The sequence below is a fragment of the Nannobrachium achirus genome (assembly GCF_963921795.1).
Source record: "Nannobrachium achirus genome assembly, chromosome: 1".
Taxonomy (NCBI): domain Eukaryota; kingdom Metazoa; phylum Chordata; class Actinopteri; order Myctophiformes; family Myctophidae; genus Nannobrachium; species Nannobrachium achirus.
Genome location: NC_137810.1, coordinates 46,189,053 through 46,209,673, shown reverse-complemented (window position 1 = coordinate 46,209,673; position 20,621 = coordinate 46,189,053). Strand labels below are relative to the sequence as shown.

At 43.1% G+C, this 20,621-nt stretch overlaps 1 protein-coding gene across 1 annotated transcript in view; it reads right to left on the bottom strand.

The window, feature by feature from the left end:
- Window positions 1-3,116: 3,116 nt before the first annotated feature.
- The window catches only part of LOC308288253 (low-density lipoprotein receptor-related protein 8-like), a 51,720-nt gene continuing 34,215 nt past the window's right edge, over window positions 3,117-20,621 (bottom strand). Inside the window, exons 7-14 of the mRNA XM_080729645.1 lie at window positions 19,193-19,408; window positions 9,783-9,901; window positions 9,221-9,360; window positions 8,255-8,396; window positions 7,382-7,504; window positions 6,169-6,249; window positions 4,134-4,276; window positions 3,117-3,247 (exon numbers count right to left, since the gene is read on the bottom strand). Coding sequence (XP_080585771.1) covers window positions 3,209-3,247; window positions 4,134-4,276; window positions 6,169-6,249; window positions 7,382-7,504; window positions 8,255-8,396; window positions 9,221-9,360; window positions 9,783-9,901; window positions 19,193-19,408 — 1,003 coding nt within the window. The 3' untranslated portion in view covers window positions 3,117-3,208. The remainder of the gene's footprint in view (window positions 3,248-4,133; window positions 4,277-6,168; window positions 6,250-7,381; window positions 7,505-8,254; window positions 8,397-9,220; window positions 9,361-9,782; window positions 9,902-19,192; window positions 19,409-20,621) is intronic.

Below are 20,621 nucleotides of genomic sequence, written 5' to 3'. Positions count from 1 at the left end.
TCCTCCAAATTGCCCATACTGAGCAGTACCTTCCCAATTGTTTTGCCATCCTTTTGGAGAGGACGGCCATTTGAAGTCCCCTGGTGCATGTGCCCTAGGCTAAGATACAGTAAACAAGTTAGAAAGGCTTCCTCTAAACTGTATAAAAGGTACAGCCAACCTCGACACGCACACACACTAACCTTTCATACCAGGAAGGATAATAAAGGAATAGGACAGGTTAGGTATGGTTTGTAAAGCTTCACACCTCACAGTCATTGTTGTCATACTTTCGGTGTCAATGTTTGTACTGTAAATAAACAGCTCTACTTAATGTGGGCTCGCCGAAGGTGAGAACACCATGTTATCCTCATTATTTATATAGTGAGTTCCGCCGCATATTTCCGCTGCAGACAGTTGGCATATTTGTGCCGCAGACAGTACAAAGGCAGGACCCTTAGACAATGAGGTGCAATTGGTGGAAAAAAATCTGGGAGCTGGAGTATTGGTTGAGCTGGAGTATTGGTTGAGCTTCACATGACAGTTGGCACACTGCAGAATATAGTCACGTTGGCAACATGCATTACCATTACAGTATTTCATTAATTATAAAGTTACCTTTTTTAAACAATGTTATTTTCTATATTCAACAAAGCAACAACAACCACTCACTTATATAAACATATTTTTATTTATTTAACTTTTTTTTAAACATAAAACATAAAAGAATAACAATTTATGTAATTACACATTTTTATTTCATTTCTTTTTAAAACATATTTTTTTTACAAGCGAGCCCACACTGTTTCGTAGGAACAGTATCTCTAGTTACACTAGTGTTTCTCAACGGGTGCGGTGAATATCCAGGGACCCTTACCACAAGGGACCTGGATATTGAATAGGGGTACTTGCCCAATTCTTTTGAAACACAGACTTAAGCTGGTTGCACACTGCTGCGTTTTTCGGGCCGAATATCGGAGTGAATTTCGGAGCACGCAAATAAAAAAATCAACCTTACGTTGTGTCAGTCACGTTTGCACACTGCCGACCGTTTCGCGCACCACTCTGTCCCTTGCTCTCTCTATCTCCCTCTCTCTCCTTGTCCTGAAAAACGCATTTCGCAACAAAAAACGCAGCAGTGTGCAACCACCTTTACACTGTACTATGTTGTATACTATACAATCACTTTAATTCCATCATAATTGTATCTAAACCATTTTGTTTCCCACATTAAAATAGTCGAGAGACGATACAGGAAATATAACTTGATGAATTAAACACTCAACACTGCATTTTGACGTTATTGCTTTATTTGATTCACCTTGAGTCATGTCACCTTTTCAAGGACTTCTTTTTACAGCTGCAGAACAACCAAAATGAACACAAGATATAAATAAAATAAATCTTCAAAAATAAATAAAACTAAAAACTCACAGTTTCAAGTACATTTGTACACATCAAATATAGCTCTAATAAATCTTTATCAACATGATAGACATTTTTTTTAGTCAAGAAAAGACAACAAAACTAAAAACTCCAACCAAACCAACCAAGCCATTTGTATGTACTACAACATATTACCAACACACCACATCCATACATAATAATGATCTTCAAGTACAATCAAAGACTTAAATCTAACAGTTATGTACAGTACAGTACAATATGTCCTGCTCACAGAACAAAAGGCATCTTGTTTGTGCTATGATGTGGTTGTTCTGCCCTCACTGACAGTCAGTCTGAGAGAAAATAATGATTACTGAGTAATATTGATGCTCTGAGCAGCTAAAATACTTCAGCAGATTAGTTTGCAGATATTTAGTGATCACTTATTGTACAGCAAGTGCAATTGCACTGCTTTTTCATCAGCAGGTTGACTACATTCAGCTACAGTGTTCAGTGAAATTAAATAAATGCAATAATGCAGGTATAAGTATTCCACAATCCACCAAATGTGACTAAAATACTGCTCCCCAACTCGGGATTCCTGTAAATAAACTGAATAACGTGAATGTTTCTGGAGAACAATTTACAAAACAGACCATAAGATTAATTAACACAAAAAGCACTTGTTCCCAAAGTACCAGGACACTCAGAGTTACAGCACCACTCTTTTCCTCTTTACTGACATCTGGTTAGCGTAATATTACGCCTGGAGATCTGTCATGTTATGTGATGGACAGTTGTCCAAAGCACATCGTCACAACTATGTGTGTGAGAACTTTAACCATTACCCCAATAGGAATACAACCCCTAACCCTGGCAGTGTTACTGCCTTGCTCTACCATTAACCGCTTAAACCCTATGTACTCCTTTTTTATCAGGGGTCCGCCAGGGGTCTGTACTTAGCCGCCTCCTCCCCCCCCCCCCCCCATCTACACCAAATCTCTTCATCTACAAGCTCATAATGCAACACAATCTGCCATTTTCAGCTTATGTTGGCTTACTGTATTATGACATGGCCAGAATAGGGATGGATGTGGTTAACAAGCAAAATGAGGGGCATTATTTGGGGTCCCAAATGTCCACCCCCCTAGCATTCACATATATTATATGTTCACATAACCTTGAGTTCAGTTATTTTATGCATATTTTCTCCACCTCTGAACGTTCGTCACAGATCAATCTCATTCCATGTCCGCCGTGCTACTGCGCTGACTTGTTACACACGTTACGGACACGTGTTTTCTCGTCTTCCATCATGCATTCATTCATTGACCACAACCCTATTTTGGACCTGTCATTATAGGAGAACATTTTCCACCTCTAAATGGTTTTCTTTAAATAGTGAAAATAGCAGATCGATAAGCGCAAACTGCGAGCTTGTAGCTCAGCTATTTTCACGATTTCTGAAATGGGGCTTAAGTATCGTTTTTTGAGCGGTGTTTACACCGTCTCCTATACGTGGCCGTGTGTATGCGTGCGTGCGTGCGTGTCTGTCTGTCTGTATGTAGCCTGCAGTACCTTTTCTGACCACACATGTTAAGGGAGGGGCACTGTTGTTCAGGCCAGCCGGCCAGGCACACTCACACTCACATTCATTTCACACATACACACACGCACGCACGCACACACACACACGCAGCCTCCACCGCTCAGTTCACACAAGTGTGATTTTTTTATATTTCTTCTGAAATGACGCCTCTGACCAGACTGATAAGGGTGATTTTCCTGCCTCTGGACACTGACACAGCTTGGTGATAGACAGCTGGAGGGGACACACTCTGGCTCAGGAACGACACTCCAAGTCCAGCTTGAGCAGGGTTTCCTGGAGGGAGGACACGGTTAGGGCTGTCACAATTATTACATAATAGTCTAATCGTGATTTTTGGACATAATCGTGATTATTTTTCATAATCGTCATAATCGTTTCCATGTTGAAAAATGTTCATATATTTAAATAAAAAGGTCAAAAATAGTGGAAATAGCAGATCTACAAGCTCTGTGAGCTTGTAGATCGGCTATTTCCACTATCAATGTTCTTTTTTAAGTATAAAGTTGTCAAATATGTCATTGATTATGTGTCATATCTACCATGTGCAACTTAAAAGCAGAAATGTAATTGTCAACGAAAAAAAGACAATTAAATCGTTAATCGCAATTGTTTGAGTGACAAATAATCGTCATGTAAAATGTCATAATCGTGACAGCCCTAGACACGGTGCCATCAAGTTCAACCACTTGAACCCTATAAACCGCCAGGATACTGCAAGTGGAGCCCCAAACCACACTTGCAACTTCCAATTGCATCTTTCTAGTTACTGGCTGCGTATGTAGGTAGGTAGCTGTGTGTGTTTAAGCCCGTAGCCCAATCAGGGAGCAGCATTTCTGGAAACGTCATCGTTAACAGCCAATGAGGGACCAGCATTCCTGGTAATGCCAGTTGTGATCGCTCTGCTCACGCACAAGTAGGCCATACATGGCCTACTTGTACACAAGGTGCAAGTTGGCACCTCAACAGAGTGCAGTTCTAGTTTCTTTTTTTCCAAACTTATTTTTTTGTTTTCAAGAGTTGTTATCAATAACATTTGCATTGTTAATGTACGGATGGATGGATGTAATTGGATGTGGTGTCTGTGTGTGTGTGTGTGTGTGTGTGTGTGTGTGTGTGTGTGTGTGTGTGTGTGTGTGTGTGCGCGTGCGTGCGTGCGTACCTTGCCAGGACATGTGCCCTGGATGATGAGGGGGTCCTGGGACTCCTTGAGGTAGAAGCTCTGCAGGTTGAGGCTCCTGGAGGGAGCGTACTCATCTCTCCATCTCCACAGAACCATTCCCAGCAGCACCGCACTCAGAAGCACTGACAACAATACAACCACATACAAAGAAAATCAGTCATAATCAAGTATCTTAATTTACTAATTTAACATTCAAAAGTTGTCAACCAAAGAGCAGGGCCAAGTTGAATGCAAACTTGATTATTGCAGTTTGACTAAAAGTAAAGTATACACAAAACGTTCTGAAACTCAACTTCGGTCCATTATATCTCCCCTTTAATAATAACAACTAGCCCTTTCCCGTTCAAAGATATGAGCTCCAAAATGATGTGCAGTGTGTGGGTTATGGGATGTGCACTGTGCATACAGTATATGAGGGATGGAAAGTAACTTTAACTGGTGCTTGCATGATAATATGTAGGAGCATCAATGTAAGAAATACCCGTTTCGTTTAATGCAGGGGTGGGCAACATTAATTTCCAGAGGGCCATACGGACCTCTATAAAGTGAGTGAAGGGCCACTCATTGTACAATTTAATTGACACTTGAAACACATAACGCATAACAATTATGTTCAAACTGCAAAAATTTGGTAGACATGCCAAACTAACTTTACAACTTTCACAACAAGACAGCTGTATCACGCTGGTGTACTCTGGACTACAATAAAAAAGAAATTATAGTTACATAAAATAATCTGCGTCAATGTCATATCAACTTTTAAATTAGCCTATAAATTTATACTGTATCTTATCTGATATGCACCTTGCACCTCTGCATAGGTCCCTGATAAAAACAGATTGCATGATGTTATAAATATGGACTCAAGGTTGACTGTTAAACTGTTACATTAAAAAACATTGACTACATACAGAGGTATGCATGCTCAAATGGTCAAGTTAAATCAATGTTTCAAAACTATTAACTTATAGCAAACTTTTAGAATGTAGTTTTTTTACTCGCTTTTTTGGGGGGAGGGGGGGGGGGGGTGTCATTTTGTTTTTCTCTGAGGACTTCCGAGGGCCTGATTGAGATGATCAAAGGGCCGAGTCTGGCCCCCGGGCCGTATGTTGCCCATGTGTGGTTTAATGGCTACCCCCCCCCCCCCCCCCGCCCACCCGCCTGCGCACACACCCGCCCGCCTGCCTGCCTGCCTGCCTGCCTGCCTGCCTGCCTGCACACACACACACACACACACACACACACACACACACACACACACACACACACACACACACACACACACACACACACACACACACACACACACACACACACACACACACACACACACACACACACACACACACACACACACACACACACACACACACACACACACACACACACACACACACACAGAGAGCTGGTTAAACATGTTGCCTCATGCTTGCTAGATGCAGAATAGATGTGCCTCAAGCTAGATGCAGAATAGATATAGGTACACCATAAAAAATGCTAATATACAGCATATGATTGTGAAAGGCACAAACGGGCTTCACAGTTATGTCAGGTGTGTTCATATGCTTATGGTGATGCGATTTCAGATCAATTGCTCCAGCCACTGAGGAGAAACGCTGTGACAGACACTCAGACACTCACTCAGACACTCACTCAGACACTCACTCAGACATTCGCAAAATTATAGTATAGATAGGTATTGTGTTTATATCTTTTTTTTATCGTTATTAGTAACCTTTACAACGAGGTACAGCTTGTAAGTATCTGACATTCGTGGAATGAGCCTGCAATACTGTTCTGTTGGTATTCACCTTTGTTGCTCAGTGTCAGGGAAGCCCAAATTGAGAGTGAATGCCAGCAGAACAGTATTGCCGGCCATTTTGACAATATATTTGGGTGGCCCTACCCACATGTTAAGCTGTGCTAGCCTACACATAGTAGTGGAGAGACCATTGCTCCTTTGACCAAAATACAGGCTATTATTTACATTGGAAAATAAAGCAGTCAAACGCACCGACAAGAGAGAAGACTCCAGCAAATGTTGGATCAGAGAATGATGACACAGATATGGTGTGGGAGACGACTGCAGCAGAACCTGGAACACAGTCACATGTACAATCACTTCATGTACTGTAGGTAGAATCTTCATACCACACTGTATTGCAAGGAGTATTGAAAAGGAAGCCTACAATTATCTACGGATTCAATTATTCCATCGATTGCTTTTATTAGAAGCACGTTTTCATTCATATATTATGTATTCTTTTATTTTTTGCAGTAGAGCAGTAAGAAATACCAAGCAGAAACGGGAAGAGGGGAAACAAAACTAACAATACAGTTACCGAATCGTCACGAAAAGGGATAGAATAGAATAGCCCCCATTCCTTGGGGTGTTTTTTGTTACATTATACTGTATGTTCAGTATAATGTATATAAACACATAGGTGAAATTCGTCCTCAGCAATTACCCATCCTATAACAACTAGGAGCAGTCATTGGATTCTACGGTGCTCGGGGAGCAATTAGGGGTTAATCGACATTGCTGGCCTGGCCTGGAATTGTGCTTGGGACAACCAGGGGCTCTGGCTCCCCAGGCGGGCTCACTAACCACTCAGCTATGTCTGCCCCTTGTACATGTAGGGACAGCAACAGATGCCGACAAACCTCCAACTTAGAGCAATTGGTTACGGCTCAACAGGTAAATAAGCTATTGACCAACATCGATAAGTTACAATAGAGAAATATTTCCTGGGAAGCATTAATGAAAGAGCACATAAAACAAGGACATGGTCACAGTGATATGACAGGTTCAGAAGGTAGCAATTACAGCAGTCCATCAGCCTCACAGCTTTCATATCCTGGTTTTCATTAAGGAAATAACCAATGGAGTAAACAAGCAAAACAGACAGATTGCCAAGACGGATAAGAAGAGTAGACTGCCAAACACACAGAGTTGGCGACAGAGAAGGGACTGTCCTCAACTCGTACGTAGCCATCCTCGCATTAATAGAGATGATTAGGAACACATCCATCATTGCCAGTTTGTACACCCAACACAGCTTAACCTCTCAGCAGCCAATGCAGGCTGTTTTTCTGGTTTGGAAATCTAACCTTAAGAAATGCCTTTATCTCCAACTGTAGGTATGAGGGGAATGGTTATCTGCCACATTGTCAGGCCATGCCGTTGACACGTACAGCCGTGAAAAAGATTCCACTTGAGAACTCACCATTGTGTGCATTTTGTCTGCTTTTTGACATGACATCGAGCGTGGCGTGGGGATTTCCAGAGGCTAGGTGGGGAACGCAGTCATGTTGACATGGTGTCACGGTGTCTCCGGAAACAGCCGGCCCTGAGGACCGCAGAGCACACTTTCACTACAATTATACACTTATGAATACAATTAGACTTATTTCAGGAAAATCTCATTTGTTTCTCAAATATGATCTTTAGGACTGATATTTGCATGTGATCAAATCTGATTTGTGAATTCAAACATCGCAGACAAGAGCTCATCTACAAGGCTGTTTGTAGATTGTCTATTTTCACCAGCGACATACGATGATTTATATCAGTGATCCGTGTGTCCCGACTGAGGCATCCTCAGAATTAAGATTTTAAATCGCATTTCAAACTACCTTGAAATGTGGTTCAAATCTGAATAGCAAAAAAAAAAAAAAAAAAAAAAAAAAAAAACGATTTGATTTCTTTTACTGCTCAGTCTGATTCCAATCTGGAAAGGCCAATAATTGACAGTGACAGCTGACAGTGTCCACATAATCCTGATTATTATGAACAGATTTCTTTTTTAAAATCTGTTAAAACCAGGAAAGCATCGGTGTAATTTTAGATTTTAGCGTTGGTTATTCAAACATACAAGCTCACAGCCTGCGTGTTTGAATAAAACATTTTTTCAACACAAGTCGTCTCTTCTGGAGGGTCCCTGGCACAAAGTATTTTCAGATGTGGGGTCCACTGCCAAAGATATTATTTTGGGGGTCCTCCTTGGCACGAAAAGGTTTGAGAACTACAGATTCAGAAGGCATTTTGTAGACTGGGCCACCGGTCATAAATAAAAGCCTCCAACAGTGCTGAGTGGTACCGTTTGGCTGCAGCGCAGGGTGTAGGAGCACCAGACCCCCTGGGGAGGTGGCGTGGGACAACAGGACTCTAAGATGGCGGCCGTTGTGTTTATCAGCGCTGCAGATGGAGTCAGTGGCCTCGTCGCTCCAGTACACAAACCCCTGCGACAGGACGGAACAGTTTGATCGATTGAACACTTTATTAACAGTTTGCAAAAAGTACAGTTACACAATAATGCTAAAAGGAACAATACAAAAAGAACTGAGACGGCTTGTTTCGATTGTGGTCCTGTGTATTCAATTCATCAGGACATATACTGTACTGTAAAGCAGTGGTTCTCAAAATGGATTTCAGGGACTCTCTACGTTCCTTTATGGGGTCTAAATTGACCCTTAGAAGTCTGTAACTTTAACAAAGTTAAGGGGAGATCATCACATTTCAAAGTTTGAGAAATACTGCTGTAAAGACATACAATACTACACAAGACACTAGGGATGGAGCTTGTTCATTTTTATTGATAATGAGCACCTTATCGATCCTGCTTATTGAGCGTTTTCTAATATTTTGTGGAAAGATATGAGATGACAAATTCAGAACATAAGTGATATATTTTTTATTGGCCAGTTGTTGCGACTTGCGACTGTGAGTTTGTTGCTGACCAAAATCTATGAAGATGATAATAATAAACAAGCTTCATAAGCCCAAAGCTTATTGATACCGGGTACTCAATAAATCTGTTTTTGGTGGCATAATAGCAGAATGAATTCATCCCCATCTTTGTGTCGAATCTGGAGGGAATGAGATCATTGGAGCTCCCTCTGGTGATGTGCCCGTAATCTTTTGAAGTAGTTAGTTAGTGACAGTGACAGAAGACCATAGACGAACCCTGTCTGGCTATTTTAGCTGAACGATCGTCCCAGAACGGGACGCTAGGATTCAATAAAACAGTTCTACTGTGTTCTTATATGATTTGTCCATACAGTACCTCAAACACAGCCAGTCCAGAGGGTCTGTCCAGGTAGCCGTTGGACTCCACCACGGTCTTCCTGTGTTGGCCCGTCAGGCTGATTCTGGAGATGGTCCGCGTCCCAGCGTCAGCCCAGTACAACAGCTGCCGAGGCACATCTTAGAAGGACATAAACACCACATAAATGACACATAAAAATACTTTAAGCTTATAACTTTACAGTATTTCTCTTAAGATGCCTCATATTGTCATTGTCGGGGAGAAACCAAGTTGTATCTCCGAGTTTCAAATGTGTATGTTTTTTCGTAAAGCAAAGCCCTGCTTCATCATACAAGACTGTCGCGCAAGACTAGTAAAAATAGCAGATCTACAAGCACACAACGCCTCGCGGTGCGAGGCGTTGTGTGCTTGTAGATCAGCTATTTTCACTATTTTAAATCGTTTTTAAAATGATAAATCCAAAACGAAGAGTTTCGGACACACAAGGTCTCCACCTGACAACAGCGATATAATGCTGTGTTTTGGGAACCCTTACTGTTATTATTCAATAATACAGTACATAGAGATTGACAGAGCCTACCCAGAGAGAGTGCGACAGGGTTGCGGATCATGGCCGTGACCAGTGCCTTCCTGTCCTGACCATCCAGGCTCGCTCGCTCAATCTTAGGAGAGCTGCCGCTCTCTGCCCAGAAGAGGAGCCTACAGTAGGAGAAGAACAGTGATTAGAAAAGTAAATATTGGGAACGTGTCCAAGGTTCAAAGTGAAAGCATCTTCCTTTTTAGAAATCGTCGCTACAGTATGTTTTGTTTTAATTATTATCTTTTACAAATATTGAACCGGTGTATTAACAAGCGCTTTTGACTAAACTCCACTGAATCCTGTTTTTTTCCATCATTGATTAGAAATCAGATTTAATAATAATGAATTGCATTTTTATAGCGCTTTTCCGAGTGCTCAAAGCGTTCATTCGTTCATACATTGGGATTTGGGAGGTGAAGCGGCGAACAGTCGATGGCAGCGTCCTCACTTCCCACATTCACACGCCAACGGTGGCAAGCTGACACCGACCGTCCATCGACATGTGGACAGGAGGAGCCGGGATTCGAAGTGCCGACCCATGGATCATGACGACCTGCTTTTCCTCCAGAGCCACAGCAGTCCCCAGATTTGCACATTAACCCATTTAGGCCTAAAATTATTGAATGCTTTAACCAGTGAAAAATAGCAGATATACAAGCTCACAGCGCTGCACCAAGTGCCGCGCTGCAAGCTTGTAGATCTGCTAATTTTGAAAAAGTCGTGAAAATGTGTGCAGATCTTTGAATATAAGGCATTTTCAAAGCGAACACTTGTAACTCAAATTTTGCTTCTGGGTGGTCCCTGGAACTAAATATTTTGAGATGGGGGTCCGTGGCCAAATAAATATCAGTTTATTTTTCAATAGTTAAAGCATAAAATAATGATACACAAAATGTATACCCGTTCTGAATGGGTTAACGCCACGGTCAAAACCTCCAAACTATATAAGGACACGTTCAAGTATCTGACATTGTATAAAGTCCCCATATCGATTATTTTGATGAGGCAGTATTATTATATATTTTTCCATTTCCCGAAAAGTTAATGTTTTGGTTTCTGCCCAACAGCAGAGAAGTATAACAAGGGGAATAGATGTGAGTATGGTTAGGCTTTTGAAAGCAGGATCACTATTTCAAATATCCCCACTAACTTACGAACAATCGCGGTGGGGAAAATCAATGGCCACTCCACCCACAATAACTTTGCCAATGCTTCTCGCTTGGAAGAACCACGATTGTACAATCCTTGTCGCCATCAAAGTAGAGTAACAAATAAATAAATCTCACACCCTGTTTGCTTAACATTTTGCATAACATTGTAACACATGCTGCCAAGGTGTGACTGGCAGGAAGTAGAATTAAATATTGTGCTTTAAAACATCTGCTTTGTTGCACAATGATCTAACCCATCTAGCCCCCACCTTCACTTAATGCGGCCCATAGGTTAATATCGGAATACTGATTGCGACCGTAGGTCGCACTTACTATCAAAACCTGCACAAACTGTCAGTCTGTCTGTCTGTCTGTCTGTCCGTCTGTCTGTCACACCTCACACGTCACACTATTGCCCTGCTCATATCTCCGCAACCGTTGCCCCGATCCATGCCAAATTTTGCACACATGCTCCTTGGCTGCCAAACTACAACCTCCAAGGACCCCCGGAGCTCCAGGGACCCCCAGGTCACTGGGGGACCCCCAGATGTAAAAAATGACCAAATGTGCAAAAATGACCAAATGACCACCCCAACGGGGCTGCTCACGGGGAATTCCCGGGGACCACCGACTCCTGGTGCTCCAGAACGGATGCAAAAGTGGTGGCGCCCCCAGTGGAGAACCCCCTCCACTGCAGCTCACATAAAATGCCGTAACTCGGGCTAGGAGGGTCCGGGAGAGCCGGGGCCGGTACCTATTCGTCCGCCAAGGCAACGCGGACACCCCACCCCTCATTTCTCACATGGCCCTCTTCTAGCGCCACCATGAGGCCGATTTTTAAAACACATTTTTGGACACTGCTCCTACAGTTTTTGCCCTAAAATCACGCAAATCGCTACACAGTATGTCTACACTCATCCCATCACCATGAATCTGTCCCATATAGCGCCACCTTCAGGTCGATTTTTAAAAACACATTTTTGGACACTGCTCCTACAGATTTTGCCCTAAAATCACGAAAATCACTACACAGCATGTCTACACTCATGTCATCAACATGGATCAGGAAGATTTAGGAAAAACAAATTTTTGCCCTATTTGTGGAGATAAGCGACCTACGGTCGCTTATCTGGCCTTAGCTGGCCATATATGGAGATACGATGACATCACAGAGTCCACAGCTGATGATGTGGCGTGATGTCATACAATACACAAACAAGCCCTATATAAAGGGGCAATTCTCACCAGGGAAGAGAGCATTCCCCACTAGCTGAGTATCTTAAGATGGTTGGATGTGATGATAAGCTATAAGCTTAGTTGATCCTGGCGATAAGGTCTGAGTCGAGGAATGCTCTCTTCCCTGGTGAGAATTGCCCCTTTATATAGGGCTTGTTTGTGTATTGTATGACATCACGCCACATCATCAGCTGTGGACTCTGTGATGTCGCCACATCATCAGCTGTGGACTCTGTGATGTCATCGTATCTATGAGTTGGGGAAAAGTGTGACGTGTGACCGACGGACGGACGGACGGACGGACGGACGGCCGGTGGAGGTTTTGGTAGTAAACTGCTCCCTGACGGTCGCAATTAATTCCAAACATGCAAAACAGGACCTCCTTTAATTACTTTAGTCCATATTAGGCTAGTAGTTTTTGATGGCTAGTATTCAAATTGTACTCTTTTTATGTCCAACGTATTTGCAATAAAGTTCATAAAGTTTACATATTGTTGCGACCGTAAGGTCGCAGTTTAGTTGCGACCGTAAGGTCGCAGTTTAGTATGAAAACCTCCACCGGCCGTCCGTCGGTCACACGTGCGGTCGACCGCACGTCACACGTGCGGTCGACGTGTGATGAGGTCACGATGAGTCATCTATGCCCAAATATAGATTTCTAGGTCAGATGGCCCATAGAGTTTGTGATGTCAAACCTAGCAACCCAATATAAACAAACCTGATGTCAGACCTGAAGTATCCTTTTATACCCATATATGGAGATACAGAGATCTCCATATATGGGCATATTAGAAAGCCCATATATGGGCATATACGGATGACATCAGGGATATCCATATATGGGCATAAAAGGGACAAGGGCTTACAGTTAAGAGATCTCCATATATGGGCATATCAGAAAGCCCATATATGTTCATATACTGATGACATCAGGAATATCCATATAAGGGCATAAAAGGGACAAGGACTTACAGTTAAGAGATCTCCATATATGGGCATAAAGGGACAAGGACTGTTACAGTAGATATAGAGATGTCCATATATGGGCATAAATGAACAAGGACTGACAAACACTGAGATCTCCATATAACCTATGGGAATATAAGGGACGAGGACTGTCAGCTTGTAGACCTATTTTCTAAATATTGTTGTACATTAAAAACTTGAAATGGGTCGTTCTGCATAGTACTTGGGATTTGTTGATGTAAATGTTCACATAGAGTGTAATAATTGGTAAAACAAACTTTTGGCCTATTTGTGGAGATAAGCGACCAACGGTCGCTTATCTCCCGATTAGGGAGTCTTACTGGTATGAAAACCTCCACCGGCCGTCCGTCGGTCACACGTGCGGTCGACCGCACGTCACACGTGCGGTCGACGTGTGATGAGGTCACGATGAGTCATCTATGCCCAAATATAGATTTCTAGGTCAGATGGCCCATAGAGTTTGTGATGTCAAACCTAGCAACCCAATATAAACAAACCTGATGTCAGACCTGAAGTATCCTTTTATACCCATATATGACCAACGGTCGCTTATCTCCCGATTAGGGAGTCTTACTGGTTGCGACCGTAGGTCGCATTTACTATCAAACCCTGCACAAAGTGTAAGTCAGTCTGTCTGTCACACCTCACACGTCACACTCTTGCCCTGCTCATATCTCCGCAACCGTTGCCCCGATCCATGCCAAATTTTGCACACACGTTCCTTACCTGCCAAACTACAACCTCCAAGGACCCCCGGAGCTCCAGGGACCCCCAGGTCCCTGGGGGACCCCCAGATGTAAAAAATGACCAAATGTGCTAAACTGACCAAATGACCACCCCCACGGGGCTGCTCACGGGGAATTCCCGGGGACCACCCACTCCTGGTGCTCCAGAACGGTTCAAAAGTGGTGGCGCCCCCAGTGGAGGACCCCCTACACTGCAGCTCACATAAAATGCCGTAACTCCGGCTAGGAGCGACCGGGACAGCCGGGGCCGGTACCTATTCGTCCGCCTTGCCGGCGCGGAGACCCCACCCCTCATTTCTCACATGGCCCTCTTCTAGCGCCACCATGAGGCCGATTCTTGCAAAACACATTTTTGGACACTGCTCCTACAATTTTTGCCCTAAAATCACGCAAATCGGTACACAGTATGTCTACACTCATCCCATCAACATGAATCTCTCCCATATAGCGCCACCTCCACGCCGATTTTTAAAAACACATTTTTGGACACTGCTCCTACAGATTTTGCCCTAAAATCACGAAAATCACTACACAGTATGTCTACACTCATGTCATCAACATGGATCAGGAAGATTTTGGCAAAACACATTTTTGCCCTATTTGTGGAGATAAGTGACCTACGGTCGCTTATCTCCCGATTAGGGAGTGTTACTGGTAAGTATAACTGTGACACGTTAAGCGCTTGTAGACTGGCTATTTTTAGAATGATGGAGTGGGACATCAATTTACAAATTAAGTAACATTCAAAAATGGAGATAAAGGTTTTTGTTGACAGCAACAATATGCAATGTGGCCTCCTGGAGTGAGTGTGGAAATACAGTGGCCCCCTCTATCATCAAAGCTGCCCAACCCTGATCTATCCTGTCAGGTGGCATGCAGGGTAATGTTTGTAGTGTTGACGAGGGAGACGGCTGTGGAACGGGCACATACTGATCTTAATGTTTTAGTATTCTGAGAAGGAAGGAAATAAAAAACTAAAACGTTGTTAGCTTAGCTGACTCATTAGAACTCTCTTGTGTAATCTACCCCTATATGTTTGCTCTTGTTTCAGTGCGCACCACTTTGTCCAGCTGTCTCCCGTCCTAAAATAGCAGATCTCCAAGCACACAAATCAAAGTGCACAAAGTACTTTTTCCACCACTGCATTTGAATGATACCAGATGTCAAAGCAACAGGTCTGCAGTCACTCAGACAGCTCGGTTTGGGTTTCTGATGCACACAGGCACGTGCCCAACATGACGTACAGTAAAACATGCCGGGAACTTCTGCAAGGGACCAGTTAAATATCTCAGTAAACATGGGAGCAAGCTCATATGCATAGCAAATCATGGCGTAAAGCCTTCTGACTGTGTTGCCCACGCAGCAAGTTTCTTTACCTCATGCTCCCTGATTAACCACTTAAACCAGCATATTTCAGCCAGAACCCTTACATGAGAGAGAGATAAAGCAGGGACCCCCACTGCATATTGTACAAAATGATGTTGCAGATATTTTCATGGATTTCATAAACTTGTTTGACAGCACTGTCATCAGTATTGTGAAAATTCATGCTTCTTTGGTTTGTTGACTTTATCTTTTCTATTCATACAGCATGTTGTATTTTCAGACCTTTAACCACTAAGAACCCTCATATCAAACCTCTTTGCTGAAAATAGCTGATCTACAAGCTCACAACGCCTCGCAGCGTTCCCCTGAGAATAGGGACCCCCCTCACACAACGTGAAGGGGTCCGAGACTCCGAGCTTGTAGATCGGCTATTTACACTGAATGTTCACCCATTATGATATGCCCAGAATAGGGATGCTACATTACAGTTCATGTGGTTAGTGACAGAAATGTTACTGCTGCAGTTGGAAATGTGACCTCCAGCCCTGCGGACATAACCTGTGGCGTTCAGCAAGGTTCAATCCTTGGTCCATTGCTGTTCTGCATTTATGCTGTTCTGCCACAGTGCCACTAGGTCAAATTATCCACAATTTTAATCCTTTTGCTGATGACACTCATATGTATCTGTCCATTGACCCATTAAACCCAGCTTCACTCACCTCACTGACAGATTGTCTTACTGCTAGAAAGTTTTGGATGTCAACCAATCTTCTAATGTTGAAGCCGGTTTTGTCTCTGTTTTGATTTTCTTTCCTTTCACTTTGTAAACTTGTTTTTGAAAAACAAATGAAGATTATTATTATTTTAGTTGAACGCCCTGCCACAATGGAACATTTTGTCTGGCATCCTGAATGTACAGAACAATGTCCACGGTTAAAAATAAATAAATGCCGGCACACGCCTAGAATGTCCCATGGGCATGGCGAAGGCTTCCTTCAAACGCAGCTTCCCCTGAATTAACCTTTGGGAGAGATTTTATTAAAGTTATACTATGTAACTTTTTTTATAAAACATATCTTAAAATTGTCCTAACTATTAAATCGCTTAAGTTTTAGAACCCCCCCATTTCAGCCCCAAAAGCCTTTTCTTTATATGTTTTCTACTTAGCCGTGACAGGGGCGGGATTTCGCGGCAAAATGACGTCATCTGCATCATCCGTATACGTTGTGTATACGTTGGCCAATCACATTGCGGATCATACACACATGATACACTACCGGCCAATGACAGTGCATCTTGCGTCTCTTCAGGATATAGCTTGCTTCAACAGCTTTGTTTACGCTGGTCTAGAAGTCTAGCCTGTAACTCCCCAATGCTGGTCCGCAGAGGGACACGAGAGACCTCTACGGATGCGTGGCGACTTGGCGAGGCGGGCGAGGCGGACGCGGGGGTCTGAAGGCCCGGTCCGCGGCGAAAAACGGCCGAAAAAAGCAGACGCAACCACGGTTTGCTATACCGCTACTGACCACTAGTTGAGCAACTTACACAGTATAGCTTTGCACAACAAAACTATCTTGACGGAATCAATCCAATGCAAAAAAGAGCGATAGAATGCACACTGTAGGTGTTGGTGGTAGCAGCATACTATAAGTACTGATAAATAAATAAAAAGTACAATGACTTCATGGTTGGCTTGGGTTTAGAGTTCAACAGAATAACTGAGGGGGGATTGATTCTGAATCTGGTGCATTTTGGTCTTGAGACATCAGTAGCCCTTTCAGCTCAGTGAGCGGAGGGGGTGGAACAGTCCATTGTTGGGGTAAGAGGTGTCCTTGATGATTCTAAGGGCCTTAGACCAGTTGTTCCCAAACCTTTTAGCTCGAGACCCAAAAGAGAAATTAGACGTATTCCCGGGACCCAAACGAGTGAAAACAGCAGATTTTCAAGCTTACAACGCGTGACTTTACGCCACATTTTAAGCTTGTAGATCGGCTATTTTCACAACTTCCTATTTTTTTTTTCTTCTAAAAACAATAATTTTCTTCCTGAAAAGTTGCTTTTTTCCCCTTCAAAAAGACCTTTTGAAATAATTACAAAAATTGAAGGAAGCTAAGAGAATACATGGCGACCCATACAAGTATGTCCGCGATATGCCCAGTGTTTGGGAACCAGTGCCTTAGACTGACAGCGTTGTTGCTAGATAAGACTGGATGGATGGTAATGAAGAGCCTAATGATACGCGGAGCAGTCTTCACCTATGTGTCCTTCAGAGGATGCAGCCAGCTAGCCATCCACTGAACTGGGACACAGCTAAGGTGTCACAGTGACACATCCTGCAATTAGACGGACACGATCTGCCTGAGGGGTCAGGACATCTCGTCTCACATGACTTTAACCCATTAAAGGACAACCTTTTTTACAACAAGGACTCATTTATTAGTCTGTAATGATAATAATTAAAAGAGTGTTAACAATCGGCTGACTTCCCACTTGGCACTAGACCAGTGGTTTTCAACCTATTTCATATCAAGGTCCATTATTTATTCAGCATTTGAACTACGGACAAGCGTAAAATAACAATTCATTAACGTGTGGGGTCTGAGAGGCTAAATCTCATCATATGGGATTCGGCTCAACTGCCGAATAAATAATGGACCTTGATGTAAAAAAGTTTGAAATTATTATAATTGTTCTATCTGTACTAGGGCTTCACCATGTCAAGTAAGGTTTGAGTGGGGGTTGAAATCTTAATGGCCATTTAGAAATGAATGGCATCCCTGCTGCGCAGGGGAGAGGTGTTGATGCGTGCAGAGCTCAGAGGGGAGCGACTGACCAAAGAATTTCCGGAAAACAACAGGTAAAAACAACAGAGGCGGAGATTTCCCGTGCAGTGTTCTTTTCCTGCTCTGACCAAAACAACACTCAGCACTATTACTAACCTTGCTTTGGAGTTGATTAGTATAATAAATTGAGAGTTGAGATTATGAATATTGGTATTTAGTTAAAATGTGCCACCTAGAAAATGTCTCTGGCTTATTTAGGCTTTGTTTCTGCAGCTGCAACAAACTAATGTCCACTATACAGGAGTATCAAGTCGCCTCAATCCTACCGACCGATTGCAAAAGACAGAGCAGGTTTGGTTTTCGATCGACGGGTTCCGACAGCCCTATCGACGGCAAGCGCCTCTTGCCGACAAGTTGCCGATGGCTCCCGGTCGGCAGCAGACGCTTTCCGCCACCGATTCATGGCCGAATCGGTGTGGTTAAAACCTTGCTTAACACTCATCATTTAATTATTATCATTACAAACTAATAAATTAACCCTTGTTGTAAAAAAAAATACAAAGTCGTCCTTTAAGACCTGAGGTCGATTCTACAAATGTCTTCTAAATCCAAGACAGTTTTCTAAAAAACGTATGTTGCTATATCGGTGGTTCTCAAAACCTTTTCATGTCAAGGATCCCCAAAATTGTAAGTATATAAATATATATTATAAAATGTTGAAGTACACACTGCTCAAGAAGATGAACACCTCGACTCGCAACCTCCACTCTTGAAACATTAACCCCCTCAAAGAGCAACCGACGTACCATGAGCTACCGAGTAATCTGCTCGGCCTCCTCCCTGCCCTAGCCTACAGTAGCTCAGCTAGACATTCCCACCCATGTTAAAACAAGGAGGGGATACTATACTATACTGCAGTTAGTTAGCTGCATTAGTATATAGTATAGGCTGGCCCCAGGCTACAAGAGCCCCACAAGCCTTTATACACTCATGTTTTAAATGTTTTGTTTCAGTTTCCAAGATCTTTTATAGTGGTGTGATGATTATTATTTAAACGTTTTATGCAAATACTTACTGTAGCACTTTTTCCACAAATGAAAAATGCATTATAAATAAAAATCCATTATTATTATCATAGATCTAAATTCACCTATACCCCCAAGCAGGGGTTTCACACCTACCCCAGCAGGGGTTCCACGGCCACAGCTGTGGGTCTGTCCAGCCCTCCGACCAGCAGCCACTGTGTCGAGCCGTCCAGGCGTCCCACGCGAACGGAACCAGGCTCTCCGCTGGTCCAGTAGAGCAGCCGGTGGATCCAGTCCACAGCCAGGGCCGACACGGAACCTGGACTCTTCAGGACCGGCACCGCCACCGGAGGCTTCCTGTCCATGGTCACCCTGGAACACAGCACGCTTCAAGTTAGGAAATGCACGACAGGAATTGTGTGGCGAGTCAGTGTGAAATAAAAATGATGAAACAAAAACATACGATTGACACTTCACTGCGTCACTGGAGCATTGAAAAATGTTGAGTATGCTCAACCTTTTCTCCTTTTTTTTTGTTTTGCTTTTGTAGGTCACAGAGACCCTTTTCCAAGAGGGTTGAACCGGTTCAGCAGGGGAGTTTTACCCAATGGGCCTAGTGGGCCAAGGCCCAGGGGCCCCTGAGATAGGGATGCTCCTGAGCTTGAGCCTCCGCGTGACCGCGGATGACTTCAGACTGGGAAAATAGCAAGTGCAAAACAACAACATTAGATGTTCTTGTTGTTGCATTACAACAACTAGCCCTTACCCGTTCAACATTAGATTAGATTAATCTAATTAATTAATTAGATTAGATCTAACAACATTAGATGTTCTAGTTGTTGCATTACAACAACTAGCCCTTACCCGTTCAAAGATATGAGCTCCGAAATGATGTGCAGTGTGTGGGTTATGGGATGTGCACTGTGCACACAGTATATGAGGGATGGAAAGTAACTATTACTGGTGCTTGCATGATAATATGTAGGGGCATCAATGTAAGAAATACCCGTTTTGTTTAATGGCTACAGAGATACTGTGTACCGATCTGCATGATTTTTGGACAAAATCTGTAACAGGGCAAGACAAACGACCCCCCGCCCGCCCGCCCGCCCGCCCGCACACGCACACACACACACACACACACACACACACACACACACACACACACACACACACACACACACACACACAGTTAAACATGTTGCCTCATGCTAGATGCAGAATAGATATGCCTCAAGCTAGATGCAGAATAGATAGTAGATACACCATAAAAATGCTAATATACAGCATACGATTTGTGAAAGTGACAAACGGGCTTCACAGTTATGTCAGGTGTGTTCATATGCTAATGGTGATGCGATTTCAGATCAATTGCTCCAGCCACTGAGGAGAAACGCTGTGACAGACACTCACTCAGACAGACAGACACTCAGACAGACAGACAGACAGACAGACAGACAGACATTCCGAAAACTATATGTTTGATGAGGGGGCCATTTTAGATAAATCGGGTTTATCTAAATGGGGCCCCTCATTCATACCATAGCAGATGGAGAGATTATATCTCCAAACTGGCTTGGGAACG